Source organism: Rhinoderma darwinii, chromosome 2 (assembly GCF_050947455.1).
Source record: "Rhinoderma darwinii isolate aRhiDar2 chromosome 2, aRhiDar2.hap1, whole genome shotgun sequence".
Classification (NCBI taxonomy): Eukaryota; Metazoa; Chordata; class Amphibia; order Anura; family Rhinodermatidae; genus Rhinoderma; species Rhinoderma darwinii.
The window spans coordinates 165579584-165593843 of NC_134688.1; the positions used below are offsets into that span (position 1 = coordinate 165579584).

At 40.6% G+C, this 14260-nt stretch overlaps 1 protein-coding gene across 2 annotated transcripts in view; it reads left to right on the plus strand.

Moving 5' to 3' along the window:
• The window catches only part of TMTC4 (transmembrane O-mannosyltransferase targeting cadherins 4), a 129210-nt gene that overhangs the window by 63847 nt on the left and 51103 nt on the right, over positions 1-14260 (plus strand). The window contains exon 1 of one of the 2 annotated variants that reach the window (XM_075852447.1): positions 11309-11410. The exons of the other annotated variant lie outside the window; for it this stretch is intronic. Within the exon in view, the coding sequence (XP_075708562.1) occupies positions 11404-11410 (7 nt within the window). The 5' untranslated portion in view covers positions 11309-11403. Of the gene's footprint in view, positions 1-11308; positions 11411-14260 lie in introns of those variants that run through there. 2 annotated transcript variants of the gene reach the window in all.

The window sequence follows — 14260 nt, forward strand, 5'->3', positions numbered from 1 at the left end:
TTAGAAAGCTCTTTGGTCTTGCCCATGTTGTAGAGGTTAGAGTCAGACTGATTAATTGAGTCTGTGGACAGGAGTCTTTTATACAGGTGACCATTTAAGACAGCTGTCTTTAATGCAGGCACCAAGTTGATTTGGAGCGTGTAACTGGTCTGGAGGAGGCTGAACTCTTAATGGTTGGTAGGGGATCAAATACTTATTTCTCTGTGCACAATGCAAATAAATATATATAATTTTGACTATGTGATTTTCTGTTTTTTTTTTAAATATAATCTATCTCTCACTGGTAAAATTAACCTAGCCTAAAAATTCTAGACTGTTCATGACTTTGACAGTGGACAAACTTACAAAATCAGCAAGGGATCAAATACTTATTTCCTTCACTGTATGTGTTTCCACCCAGCCCCCTACCCATGCCATCTCCACAATATATAAATTACTCCTTTCACAGCATTCCCAACAACTCCCTTCCTTCTGCGGGGCCTGGGAGAGAGAATTACATACTACATTTACTGATGCACAATGGAAGCAGTGTTTCTCCCTTTCTCAAAAAGCCTCTATTGTCATTAGGGCCCAGGAAACTAGTTACAAAATTGTCTCTAGATAGTAGCGGGTCCCGGCTGCTCTTTATAAATGGTATCCGTCTGTGCCTGACAATTGTTGGCGTTGTGGTGCTGTGGGAGGTTCCATGTCTCATGTTTGGTGGAGCTGCCCCTTGTTGAGGAGTTTTTGGGATGCAGTACTTAAATTGATATTGGAGGTTACTGGAGTCTCTGTCCCCAACTCTCCGGAAGCAGCTCTTTTATTCATGTTCCCGATACCAATACACGTTTATAAAAACTCCCTAACTAGACATCTCCTTCAGGCGGCAAAGTCCGTGATCCCGCGCAGATGGAAAACTGCAATACCCCCAACATTAGATGAGTGGTTTCGGGAGTTTGCCTTGATACAGCGAATGGAACACCTGGTGGCTCACTCCCCGGCAGCTGTGGTAAAATACACGTCTACGTGGTCTCCTTGGATAGTGTTCCTTTCTTCTCCTTCCTACCTCACGGCTGTAACTTGAGTCGGCCTATGCTGCTGTTTTCACTCATAATACCCTGGAACTGGAGTCCAGGATCCCCTTGTCCTCTCCCCTCCCTCTCTTGGGGCCTTTTTCTATACTTTCTCTTCCCCTGTCTAGGGTAATGTGCCTCTCCTTCTCCGCTTGAATTAAGTGGCCTCACTGTACCTCCTGATGTCTTGCTTCTAGGCTTATTCATGCTACTGTTGTATACTGACCAATGTCCTTTATATTGAGATGTGATGCACATTATTGATTTTTTGTTTTTGCTTTGGTCCACTGACACTGTTTCTTGTTTTTATTTAAGGTGTGGAGGCCTTCCCTCCACTATGTTTTGTAATTTTGTGTTCTGAAACACAATAAAAAATGTTGAATAAGTAAAAAAAAAAATGTTTGCAGACCGTTATTTACAGTCGGAGGAGGATTTTAGGAGAGGGGATAACGGCAATGAACTTTTGATAGCAGCGGCCAGTGAGGGATAAGTAAAGTTCAATAGGTGAAATGCTGGTGACAGGTTCCCTTTAAACCAGATTGTAATTTATTTTAGCATAACCCCTTCGCGCATTCCCACGTGCATGTAAGTGATGGATCCCGCGGGATCCTGGCTATGACTGACAGCCAGGCTCCCGCTGCAACTGCCGAGATTGAAGGTTTCTTCAATCTCAGCCATTTAACCCATTAAATGCCGCAGTCAATAGCGACCGCGGCATTTAAATTTATTGACAGAGGGAGGGAGCTCCCTCTGTCACCCAACGGCGGCCTGCAAATGCGATCTCCGACCGCCAACGGGTTGCCATGGCAGCTGGGTGTCTAAGAAAGACCCTCAGGCCTGCCCTGGCTGTATGCCTATTAGATTGCCTGTAAGTTTTAGGCTGGGTTCACACGAGTATGTTACGTCCGTAATGGACGGAACGTATTTCGGCCGCAAGTCCCGGACCGAACACACTGCAGGGAGCCGGGCTCCTAGCGTCATAGTTATGTACGACGCTAGGAGTCCCTGCCTCTCCGTGGAACTACTGTCCCGTACTGAAAACATGATTACAGTACGGGACAGTTGTCCTGCAGCGAGGCAGGGACTCCTAGCGTCGTACATAACGAAGACGCTAGGAGCCCGGCTCCATGCAGTGTGTTCGGTCCGGGACTTGCGGCCGAAATACGTTCCGTCCTTTACGGACGTAACATGCTCGTGTGGACCCAGCCTAACAGTATACCAAAGCATTATTGCCTGTCACTAAGTATACCAAAGCATTATATCTGCGATCAGAAGATCGCATGTGAAGTTCCCTAGTGGGACTTAAAAAAATAATTAAAAACAGTCAAATAAAGTTTTTGAAAATATAAAAAAACGAACAGTAAAAAATTAAATAAAAACACTTTTTATGGAAAAAAATTTTTTTATTTTAAAGTGTAAAAACAAACATGAAAAGTACACATATATGGTATTGCTGCAATCATAACAACACAAACAATAAAGTTAACACATTAATTCAACTGTATAGTGAACGCCGTACAAAAAAAACAGTTAAAACCACGTCAAAATCACTTTTTTTCTGCATTCCCCCACCAAAAAAATATAATAAAAGTTAATCAATAAGTCCCATTCACCCTAAAATAGTAACGATGAAAACTACACCTTGTCCCGGAAAAAAAAAAGCCCTCATATGGTGATATCAACGGAAAAATAATACAGTTATGGCTCTTTGGAATGCGGTTATGCAAAAATGTATTATTTTTGTTTAAAAGGTTTTTTATTGTGCAAACGTAGTAAAACATAAAAAACCTAAACATATGTGGTATCATTGTAATCGTACCGACCCATAGAATAAAGGTAACATTGTATTTATGCCGCATAGTGAAAGTCAATTCCATTCCGCCAAAAAAGTTTAATAAAAGTTAATCAGTATAATATATGCACCAAAAAATGGTGCCATTGAAAAACACAACTCGTCCAGAAAAAACAAGCTCTCATACGCCTATGTTGACGGAAAAATAAAAGACTTATAAAACTCTTGGAATGTGAAGATGAGAAAAATAAGAAAGAATGCTTGGTCATTAAGGCCAAAATAGGCCTGATCGTTAAGGGGTTAAGCACAAAAAAAGAACATTTCCTATTGCCACCTGTACAATTACTTTTACGACGAAGGACGGATATATCCGTCCTGTGCAGGAGTTAGTTCCCACAAAAGGACGGATATATCCGTCCTCTGATCGCGTGGGTACTGCCAGTGTACCCACGCGATCAGCGGCAGGAGCACGGCTGTTATACACAGCCTGGCTCCTGCCGGAATCGAATCGCGCTCTGATTCCGGCAGTTTAACCCATTAAATGCCGCTGTCAATAGCGACATCTAATGTGTTTGACAGAGGGAGGGAGCTGTCACCCCATCTGCGCCCCTGCAAAGAAATCGCGGGAGGCATGGCCTAATAGATTGCCTTTCAGTTTTACACTGACAGGCAATAATGCTTTGGTATACTAAGTATACCGAAGCATTATATATGTGATCAGCAGATCGCATAGTGAAGTCCCCTGGTGGGACTAAAAAAAACGTAAAGCAGTTAAAGAGGTAAGTCGATGTAGCTACTTACCTGCAAACGCTGATGCTGCTGCAGAATCAACTGTAGCATCTGGTGCCGATGTGTCCTCGCTCGTCTGACACGATGCAGGACCTGTGAGTGACGACACAGCGTGATCTCTCGAGAACACGGCTGTGTCTGCACTGTCAGAAGCTGGGAGTTCTGAAGAGAAGTGGATGATACTTCTCATCAGAGCGCCCAGCTAGTAAAAGTAGTAAAAACACCCCGATGTACGCACATAATACACGCCCACTTTTACTTTTAAACACACCCACTTGGACTTTTGCAAGCCTCATTTGCATAACTACAAAAATGGTCATAACGTGGCCAAAAATGCTCGTTTTTTAAAAATAAAAACGTTACTGTAATCTACATTGCAGCGCCTATCTGCTGCAATAGCAGATAGGGGTTGCAAAATCTGGTGACAGAGCCTCTTTAAGATAAAGTTTGTGAAAAAAAAAAAAATTTACAGTCAAAATAAAATAAAACTTTTTATTTAGTAAATGTGTCAAAACAAATAACACACAAATATATGGTATCCACGCGATCGTAACGACTTGAATAAAATTAACACATTAAACCGCCGGATGAACGGCGTCCAAAAAAAAACGCAAAAAACTGCAAAATTCTCTTTTTTCTCCCATTCCCACTATAAAAAATTAAATAAAAGTTAATCTAGAAGTCCTATGTACCCCAAAAAAGTACTAATGAAAACGACACCTTGGCCCGGAAAAATCAAGCCCACATACGGTCACATTGATGGAAAAATAAAAAAGTTACGGCTCTTGGAATGCGGCGATGCAAAAACAAGTAATTTTATTTCTAAAAGGGTTTTTATTGTGCAAACGTCGGAAAACATATAAAACCTTTACATATTTGGTATTGCCTTAATCGTGCCGACCCATAGAATAAAGTTAACATGTTATTTACGCTGCATAGTAAACGGCGTACATTTTTAACGTGAAAATCTATGCTGGAATAGCTGCTTATTTTCAATTCTCTCCTAAAATAAAGTTAATAAAAGTTAATCGATATATTATAAGCATCTAAAAATAGTGCAATTACAAAATACAACTCGTCCCGCAAAAAAAATGCCCTTATACGGCTATGTCAACGGAATAAAAAAAAAAGTTACGATTCTTGTAATTTGACCATGAAAAAACAAAAAATAATCCTTGGTCATTAACACACAAAATGGCCTGGTCATTAAGTTGTTAATGACACACTTTCGATTGTATTTGTTTTTATATAAGTAATATCTCTATCCCTGTTAATGGAAATAAAAACGAAAAGCATGGTGCCACATAGTGCAGGTCAATGAGAGAAGGCAAGCTGAAGGTAGTGATATACCATGCTCACCTAATGACAAAAGGTTTAGTTGCAAGGATAATCCACAGGTGCTGCTGCCAAGATCCAGACCGGTTACCTGAAAGGTAACCGTTTGACGGAATTAATGAAACAGTGGAGAAAAGGAGATGGATTTTTACAAGGCGCTGCTGCGTGGTTTCAATCGGAGAAATAGTAAACAGAGTATTTTTTAAATAAAATCTGTTTTATTCGAACAAAAGGTGGCTACGCGTTTCTACGCTGTACTAGCGTCTTCCTCAGGCCATGAGGGACTCCTGTGGGAGTTTGATTTTTTTATCTGAAATTTCTATGTGTATAATCTTTGGACAAAATAGGCAGATTTACTAATGTGATTGCGACTAAACCTTGTCGTAAAATGCGCTAAAATCTGTAAAATTTCTGGCCCATAACGTCACATTCCATTTTAGACATATTTATGTGGCAAAAAAAAAAAAGCATGTTTGTGTCTCACTAGATTTGGTGCAAACAAACTGTCATAAATAAAGCTAACCAAGAGGTGGGATAAGAAAGAGAAAAATGTCTAGCATGTCTAGCAATATGCACCAAATTTATCATACAGCGTGCGCATCTTCTGCCTGCCTGGTCTATGTTCGCACTGTTCAAATATTCGACAGTATTCAAAAGCACATAACCCAGATTTGTCTGGCAAATATCGGAGCAGATTTACCAAGTAAAGTATAGTGGAAGTGGGATCATTTTCTGTGTCCGTTTCTCCTTGCTTTGGCTGGGCCCCTTTAGTTCTAATTAAAGGGAAACCTACAGTATATAATAACATAACATGCACAGAGGCCTGACCTCAGCCCTCATATAACACCTTTGGTATGAATAAGAATGTTGACTGGGAGCCAGCTCTGCCTTGGGAGTGGAATAAATAGCCAAACTCTTATATAATGTTCTTATTGGAAGTGCTCCCTTTACAAACATAAGCAATCTTATTACTTGTTGGGCTGTGAGAAATATTTTAAGATACTTTCTCTGCAGAAGCCATGAGCACAATACAAGCTGTTTAGAGCATCCTGTATTCTCTGTATACTGAAGATGCGGCCAGTCCTGCTCTACATTAGGAATTAGATTACATCAGGTAATTTCTATTGGTATCTATAAAGTCTGATCTATGTGAATCCATGTACTGTATTTCCACAGAAACATGATATAAAGTTTACAAAGCACTCTAGAAGAATATTTTACTTAATTTATTCTGTTATCATGCCAGACTTTTTACTGCCAATAGTGGAAATCTTGGGGGAGATTTGTCATACAGTTTTATAGGAAGAATCAGTTTCTTTTAGGATACCAAGAAAAAAAAATATTTAGGAACACTACTGTAAAAAAATGTATACAATGTGTTATTCCTAGTGAAGGACCTGAGGGAGAGGAGCATGACAAAGGGATTTAAAGAACACCAAAAAAAGAGAACCCCTGTGTCATGCACCTCACCCTCAGGCAATGCATTAGGCATACTTACACCGCATTCCAAATTATTATGCAAATGTTATTTTTCACTGATTTTCCAAATAGTCGATGCAAATGACAGTCAGTATAATCTTCAAGCCATAAACCGTTGGAGTATAATGCAAATTTTATTGAACAAATTTCCTAATGATAACAGATTTTTTTTTAGAAGTAAAAAACTCAAAATGCACTGTTTCAAATTATTATGCACAACAGAGATCAAAACATTTTAAAGGTTGTAAAGAGAACTAAAATGGTAATTTGTTGAATTTGCAGCATCAGGAGGTTATATTTACAAAAATCAAAAGCTCTTTCAATCAAAAAAAACTTAGCAGGCCAAGTTACATGTTAACATAGGACCCCTTCTTTGATATCACCTTCACAATTCTTGTATCCATTGAATTTGTGAGTATTTGGACAGTTTCTGCTTGAATATTTTTGCAGGATGTCAGAATAGCCTCCCAGAGCTTCTGTTTTGATGTGAACTGCCTCCCACCCTCATAGATATTTTGCTTGAGGATGCTCCAAAGGTTCTCAATAGGGTTGAGGTCAGGAGAACATGGGGGCCACACCATGAGTTTCTCTCCTTTTATGCCCATAGCAGCCAATGACACAGAGGTATTCTTTGCAGCATGAGATGGTGCATTGTCATGCATGAAGATAATTTTGCTACGGAAGGCACGGTTCTTCTTTTTGTACCGCGGAAGAAAGTGGTCAATCATAAACTCTACGTACTTTTCAGAGGTCATTTTCACACCGTCAGGGACCCTAAAGGGGCCTACCAGCTCTCTCACCATGATTCCAGCCTAAAACATGACTCCGCCACCTCCTTGCTGACGTCGCTGCCTTGTTGGGACATGGTGTACATTCACCAACCATCCACTACTCCATCCATCTGGACCATCCAGGGTTACACGACACTCATCAGTAAACAACACGGTTTGAAAATGAGTCTTCATGTATTTCTGAGCCCACTGCAACCGTTTCCGCTTGTGAGCATTGTTTAGGGGTGGCCGAATAATAGCTTTATGCACACTTGCAAACCTCAGGAGGATCCTACACCTTGAGGTTCGTGGGACTCCAGAGGCACCAGCGGCTTCAAATACCTGTTTGCTGCTTTGCAATGGCATTTTAGCAGCTGCTCTCCTAATCCTATTAATTTGTCTGGCAGAAACCTTCCTCATTATGCCTTTATCTGAACGAACCCGTCTGTGCTCTGAATCAGCCACAAATCTTTTCACAGTATGATGATCACGCTTACGTTTTCTTGAAATATCCAATGTTTTCATACCTTGTCCAAGGTATTGCACTATTTCACGCTTTTCGGCAGCAGAGAGATCCTTTTTCTTTCCCATATTGCTTGAAACTTGTGGCCTGCTTAATAATGTGGAACGGTAGTTTTCCTTTGATTGGGCACACCTGGAAAACTAATTATCACAGGTGGCTGAGATTGATTCTAATGACCCAAAGAGCCCTAAGACACAATACCATCCATGAGTTTAATTGAAAAACTATAATTAAATGTTTATGACACTTAAATCCAATGTACGTAATAATTTGGAACAGATTGAAGTTGTCAAGGGAGCAGAGAACCAGAGACACCCTATTCAGCAGCCAGACATGCACACACTGCCTGCCCGCCCAGCCTCCAGAGTCAAGAGCAGAGGTCATAGGATATTGACTGAGTTACAGGAAGTCATTGTCTGTTTGAGATTCCAAGACCTAAGTGGTAAATTGCATTATGTGTGAAGTCATGCCTCCAAAACCACGCCCACGTTGTACTCATATTTGGGGTATTTACACATGCCCATTTAGTGGTGTTTTTGTTGATGATTGTGCAAAATCACAGCAAAAAAAAAGGCATAATACAGTGTAAGCTTTGCCCGGAGTAACACCTATTGTCAAACATGTTCATCTTAAAGTGACTATAGGAAACTTTGTAATATATCTTATTAGAGAAAAATGACTTCTTCCCCAATCCTAACTGTTCACTCACTCTGAATTAAGTGCTTTTTATAACTCAAGTCAGCTCACAGGAAAAATAATCAGGTAACAGCTTCCCATAGAAGTCTATGGAGAAGTAGAGGAGGGAGCAGAGGGAGAGAGAAACACACAGCTGCTGCAGCTTCCTAGTAAGGGTATGTTCACATGCCCTATTTACGGACGTAGTTCTGGCATTTTATGCCTCGAATTACGCCCGAAAAAACAGCTCCAAACCGATTTTTTTTACGCGCTGCTGTCAAAAGACGGCGCGTAAAAAGACGCCCGCCTCAAAGAAGTGCATGTCACTTCTTGGGACGTAATTGGAGCCGTTTTTCATTGACAAAGAAAACCAGCTCCAATTACGTCCGTAAAAGACGCCGCGAAAAACGTGTGAACTTGTCAAAACGTCTGAAATTCAGACGTAATTGGCGTTGCTGAGTGAACATACCCTAAGCATTGTATCTCACCCCAGTGCTGGATTCACAGCTACACTGTTGTATAATGTCCTCCATGTTGCTGCAGCTTCTATATATGTGATAGAAGAGGAGAATCCTGCTCTCCTATCGCAATCTATGTGTGCAGTGTATAGAAGACATGATAGCTTTTAGGCTCCATCTACCAGCTCAGGAAAAAAAAGAGAATCAGAGATTAATGTTATAATATACTTTCTGTATTAATTCCTCATGGTTTTCAAGATCTCTGCTTGTTTTTATTTAGTAGGAACATAAATTTTTTACTTCCAGTGGATACAATTCTGTCCATGGTCATGTGATGGACACACAGGTGCACGGCTCATTACAGTGTGTTTTAGAGCTGTGTGTCTGATTCTAGCATCTGAGTATCCATTAGGGTATGGTCACACGCTTAACAAAAAACGGCTGTAAAATACAGAGCTGTTTTCAAGGGAAAACCGCCTCTGATTTACAGCCGTTTTTTTATGCATCAGGCGTTTTTTTGGTGCGTTTTTTATGGACTGTTTTTCTTTTGAGACCACGAAAAACGGCTCAAAAAATGGCTCAAGAAGTGACATGCACTTCTTTTTTACGGGGCGTTTTGTTATGCGCCGTTTTTTCAAGCGGCCGCTTTAAAAAAAACGCCATGTCGGAACGAAACTCAGTTTTTCCCATTGAAATCAATGGGCAGATGTTTGAAAATGTTCAGCTTCCTTTTTTCGGGCGTTTACGGCACGGAAAACTGCTTGAAATAAGCCGTGTGAACACACCCTTACATGACCATGAACAGAACTTTTTCCGCTGGAAGACAACACTGAATCTTCCTACTCAATAACAACAAGCAGAGATCTTTAAAACTATGAGGAATTAACACAGATAGTATAGTAAAAAATTTATAACTTTTAAGTAAACAAAAATGTAATTAATTTGCTTAAAGCGGACAACTTGTTAACCCCTTAGTGACCACCAATACGCCTTTTTACGTCGGTCACTAATGGGCTTTAGGCTAGGCTGACGCCTTTTCACGTCAGCCTAGCCTAAGTCCTGCACGGGTCTCCCGTGCAGGCAGGAGCCGGGGCTCTGCTGTCTGATGACAGCTGAGCTCCTGCTCCAACGCCCGCGATCGAAGTTTACTTCGATCACGGCCGTTTAACCCGTTAAATGCCGCCGTCAATAGCGACCGCGGCATTTAACTTTGTTTACAGAGGGAGTGCGCTCCCTCTGTCACCCATCGGCGGCCCGCGAATGCAATTGCGGGTCTCCGATGGGGTGTCATGGCAGCCGGGGGCCTGATAAAAGCCCCCAGGTCTGCCCTGGACATATGCCTGTTAGGACGCGCCGGAGGCACGTCCTAACAGATTGCCTGTCAGATTTACAGGCAATAATGCTCTGGTATACGAAGTATAACAGAGCATTATAGCAGCGATCGGAAGATCGCACAGTAAAGTCCCCTAGTGGGACTAATAAAATAAGTCATCAAAGTGAAATAAAGATTATTAATAAAAAGTACAGTAAAAAAAAACAAAAACATGTTTTTCCATAAAAAGTGGTTTTATTTAGTAAAAGTGTAAAAAAAAAAAAAAAAAGTACACATATGTGGTATCGCCGCAACCGTAATGACTCCATTAATAAAGTTAATATGTAATTTAAACCGCAAAGTGAACACCGTAAAAAAAAAACCAAAAAACCATGGCGAAATTGCAATTTTTTTCCATTGCCCCCTAAAAAAGTCATAATAAAAATGAATCAATACGTCCCATGCACCCCAAAACAGTACCATTCAAAACTACGTCTTGTCCCGCAGAAAACAAGCCCAAAAAATCACTACATTGATGGAAAAATAAAAAAATTACAGCTCTTGGAAAGCGACGATGCAAAAACAAATAATTTTAGTTCAAAAGTGTTTTTATTGTGCAAAAGTCGTAAAACATAAAAAAACCTCCACATATGTGTTATCGCCATAATCGTACCGACCCATAGAATAAAGGTAACATGTTATTTACGCCGCACAGTGAACGGTGTCAATTTAAAAACGCATAGAACAATGGCGGAATTTCAGTTTTTTTTTATAATCCCCCAAAAAGGTTAATAAAAGTTAATATAAAAATTATATGTACCCTAAAATGGTGCTATTAAAAAGTACAACTAATCCCGCAAAAAACAAGTCCTCATACAGCTATGTAGACGAAAAAATAAAAACGTTATAGCTCTTTGAATGCGACTATAGAAAAACGAATAAAATAGCTTGGTCATTAGGGCCTAAAATGGGCTGGTCACTAAGGGGTTAATAATTCCACCCTATTGTAAAACTAATCGTAAGCACTGCATGAACTGCCCTGTATCACCACCCTGACTTAGTGTACTCTGCTCTATAGTAAATGGTGTTAATCATTAGTTTTTCCCATTTAACTGTAGACATATTGCATAAGGTGCTTCAAAAACAAGTAGGTGGAATGACAGACAGGATTTATACAGATCAGTGACGAGAAACTAGATCAAGAGCATCCAAGAGAGAATGGCAGGTAAGTGTCAGTGCTGCCTATGAATGGAGACACAGAGCAAAATATGTAGTCACAATGCTTATACAATATTATTTACTGCTACAGAACGCGTCTTGGCTTAGCCCTTAATATAATTACAAATGTTTGTTACTCACCGTGTCCAGAATTCATGTATTCCATGTAAAAGCAATCATTCAGCTGCAAATTTCTACTGGATTAAGCTTTACACTGTCCTTTTACATTAACATAAGCCAGCGTGGCCAACATGTCTATCATGAGATCTGCTAAGAGGTGTTATGTAAGCTCAGCCGTCATACTCCATATTACAATAATGTCCAGTAAGCAAATCATGATCAGACTGCCTAGAAACTCATTATCTTCTTCACAAGACCCCGGTTTGTTTGTGTCACATTACTTAGGCCTTGTTCAGACGGATTTTGCAAGTATTTTTTGAGCCAAAACCAGTAATGGAATCTGAAATATTAAAGGAAGGCTTTAAAATGTTTCCTCTTGTGTCATCTAATTCTGGTTTTAGCATAACAAATGCATGCAAAATCTGCATCAAATCTGCACTGTGTGAACAAGGCCTTAGGTTATGTTCACACGGCCTAGTTTTGGCCCGTAAACGGCTGAAAAAAATCGGAAGCAGAGCGCCTCCAAACATCTGCCCATTGATTTCAATGGGAAAAACAGCGTTCTGTTCCGACAGGCCATTTTTTTACGCGGCAATTTTGAAAAACGGCCACGAAAAAGAAGTGCAGGTCACTTCTTGGGACCTTTTTGGAGCCGTTTTTCATAGACTATTGAACATGAAGTCTTGAAGGACAATCCCACATCAAAATTCCAAAAAGAAATTAAACATCTATTAGACATAGGACTACAAACTGGTTCATTAACATTAAAACAATCTGAGTACATGTTTGTTAATCATCCAATTACACCCATCATGCACGCACTCCCCAAAACTCACAAAAATATTTTCCCTCCACCAATGAGACCTATTGTGTCAGGTATAGGCTCCCTCTTGGAAAAAACATCAGAGTGGCTTGATTCCCTGTTACAGCCTATATCACAACATACACCAGGTTATCTTAAGGACACAGCGGACGTACTTCGTGCCTTTTACACTGAAACATGGTCTGAAAATTACACATGGTTAACATGCGACGTGACATCACTATACACTAGCATCCCCCATCACATTGCCCACACAGCAGTCAAACATCATTTGAATATGCATAGTGATTATAGCGACCAGCTCCAGACTTTCATTTTACAAGTATTATCTTTTCTGATGACCCACAACTATTTTCATTTTGACGGCACTTTCTATCTGCAGTTAAGGGGGGTCTCCATGGGTGCCAAGTTCTCCCCTTCACTAGCCAACCTCGTGATGGCGTGGTGGGAGGAGACCTCAATTTTCTCCATGTCAAATCCATTCGGAGACAGCATTCACTGGTATGGCAGATACATAGATGATCTCCTCTTCATTTGGAAGGGGACTGTATCTGCCATACCGGATTTTGTTGGGTATCTAAATTCCAATTCTTCCAATTTAAGGTTTACATTTTCTCACAACAGTAATACCATAACTTTCCTAGATTTAGAATTAACAGGCATAAATTATGCACCAATACAATCCAAAACCTTTAGGAAACCCACAGCGGGCAATACAATTTTACATGCTCACAGCAATCACGCAAAATCAACCATTACTTCCATTCCAGTAGGAGAATTTCACAGAGCAAAACGCAATTGCAGTTCTGACACCCAATTCAAATTGGAACAGCAACAAATCACCAGTAGATTACACAGAAGAGGTTATCCACAGTGGTCACTTAAGAGAGCAACCAACATTACCTCCAAAAAAACTAGAGAAGTCCTTCTATCACAAAAACAAGCACATTCCATTTCAGAACCAAACAAACCGACTTTGGTTCTGGGCCAAAGTAACCAATTCAACGACATTAAGAAGATAGTTACTAAACGTCTCCCCATGTTAATGGAGGACGAGATACTGGCAGATATTCTAAGGGAGGGCTACAGAGTGGTGGCACGTAAAGCTCCCTCCCTCAGCAGTTCTCTATCCCCTTCATTCTTTAGTTCCAACTCACCGAAGTCCACGTGGCTTGAACAAAAAGGGTTTTACAAATGTGGTCAAAAAATTTGCAAAGTTTGCCAGCATGCATTTCCAACCAAAGTATTTAGGAACTCCACAAACTCTAACACTTTCACCATTAAAAATTATATAAACTGTAATTCAGAGTCAGTCATCTACATAGTAGAATGTACACAATGCAATCTCAAATACATTGGATGCACCAATCGAAAACTTAAAATTAGAATACTCGAACATTTAGGCTATATCCGCAACCCAAACATACTAAATATATCGAATGCAGCAAAGCATTTTGTGGAACATCATAACAGATCAATTAACAACTTTATATGTTAGGGGGGATTCACACGAGCGTGTATTCGGTCCGTGCGGGCCGCGTGGTTTTCACGCGGCACGCATGGACCAATACAAGTCTATGGGGCAGTACAGACAGTCCGTGCTTTTTGCGCAGCGTTTGTCTGCTGCGCAAAAAGCGCGACAGGTTCAATAACTCTGCGTATTTCGCGCATCACGCACCCATTGAAGTCAATGGGTGCGTGAAAATCACGCGCACCACACGGAAGCACTTCCGTGGGACGAGCGTGATTCGCGCAACAGCAGTGAAAAGGATGAATGAAAACCGAAAAGCACCACGTGCTTTTCTGTTTCCGAACATCCAAACGGAGTGTCTTTGCGATGAGCGAAGCCGGACAAGCGTACCGAACTTCACCGGGTTCGGCCAAACTCGTTTTGGCCGATCCCGGCAAAAAAAT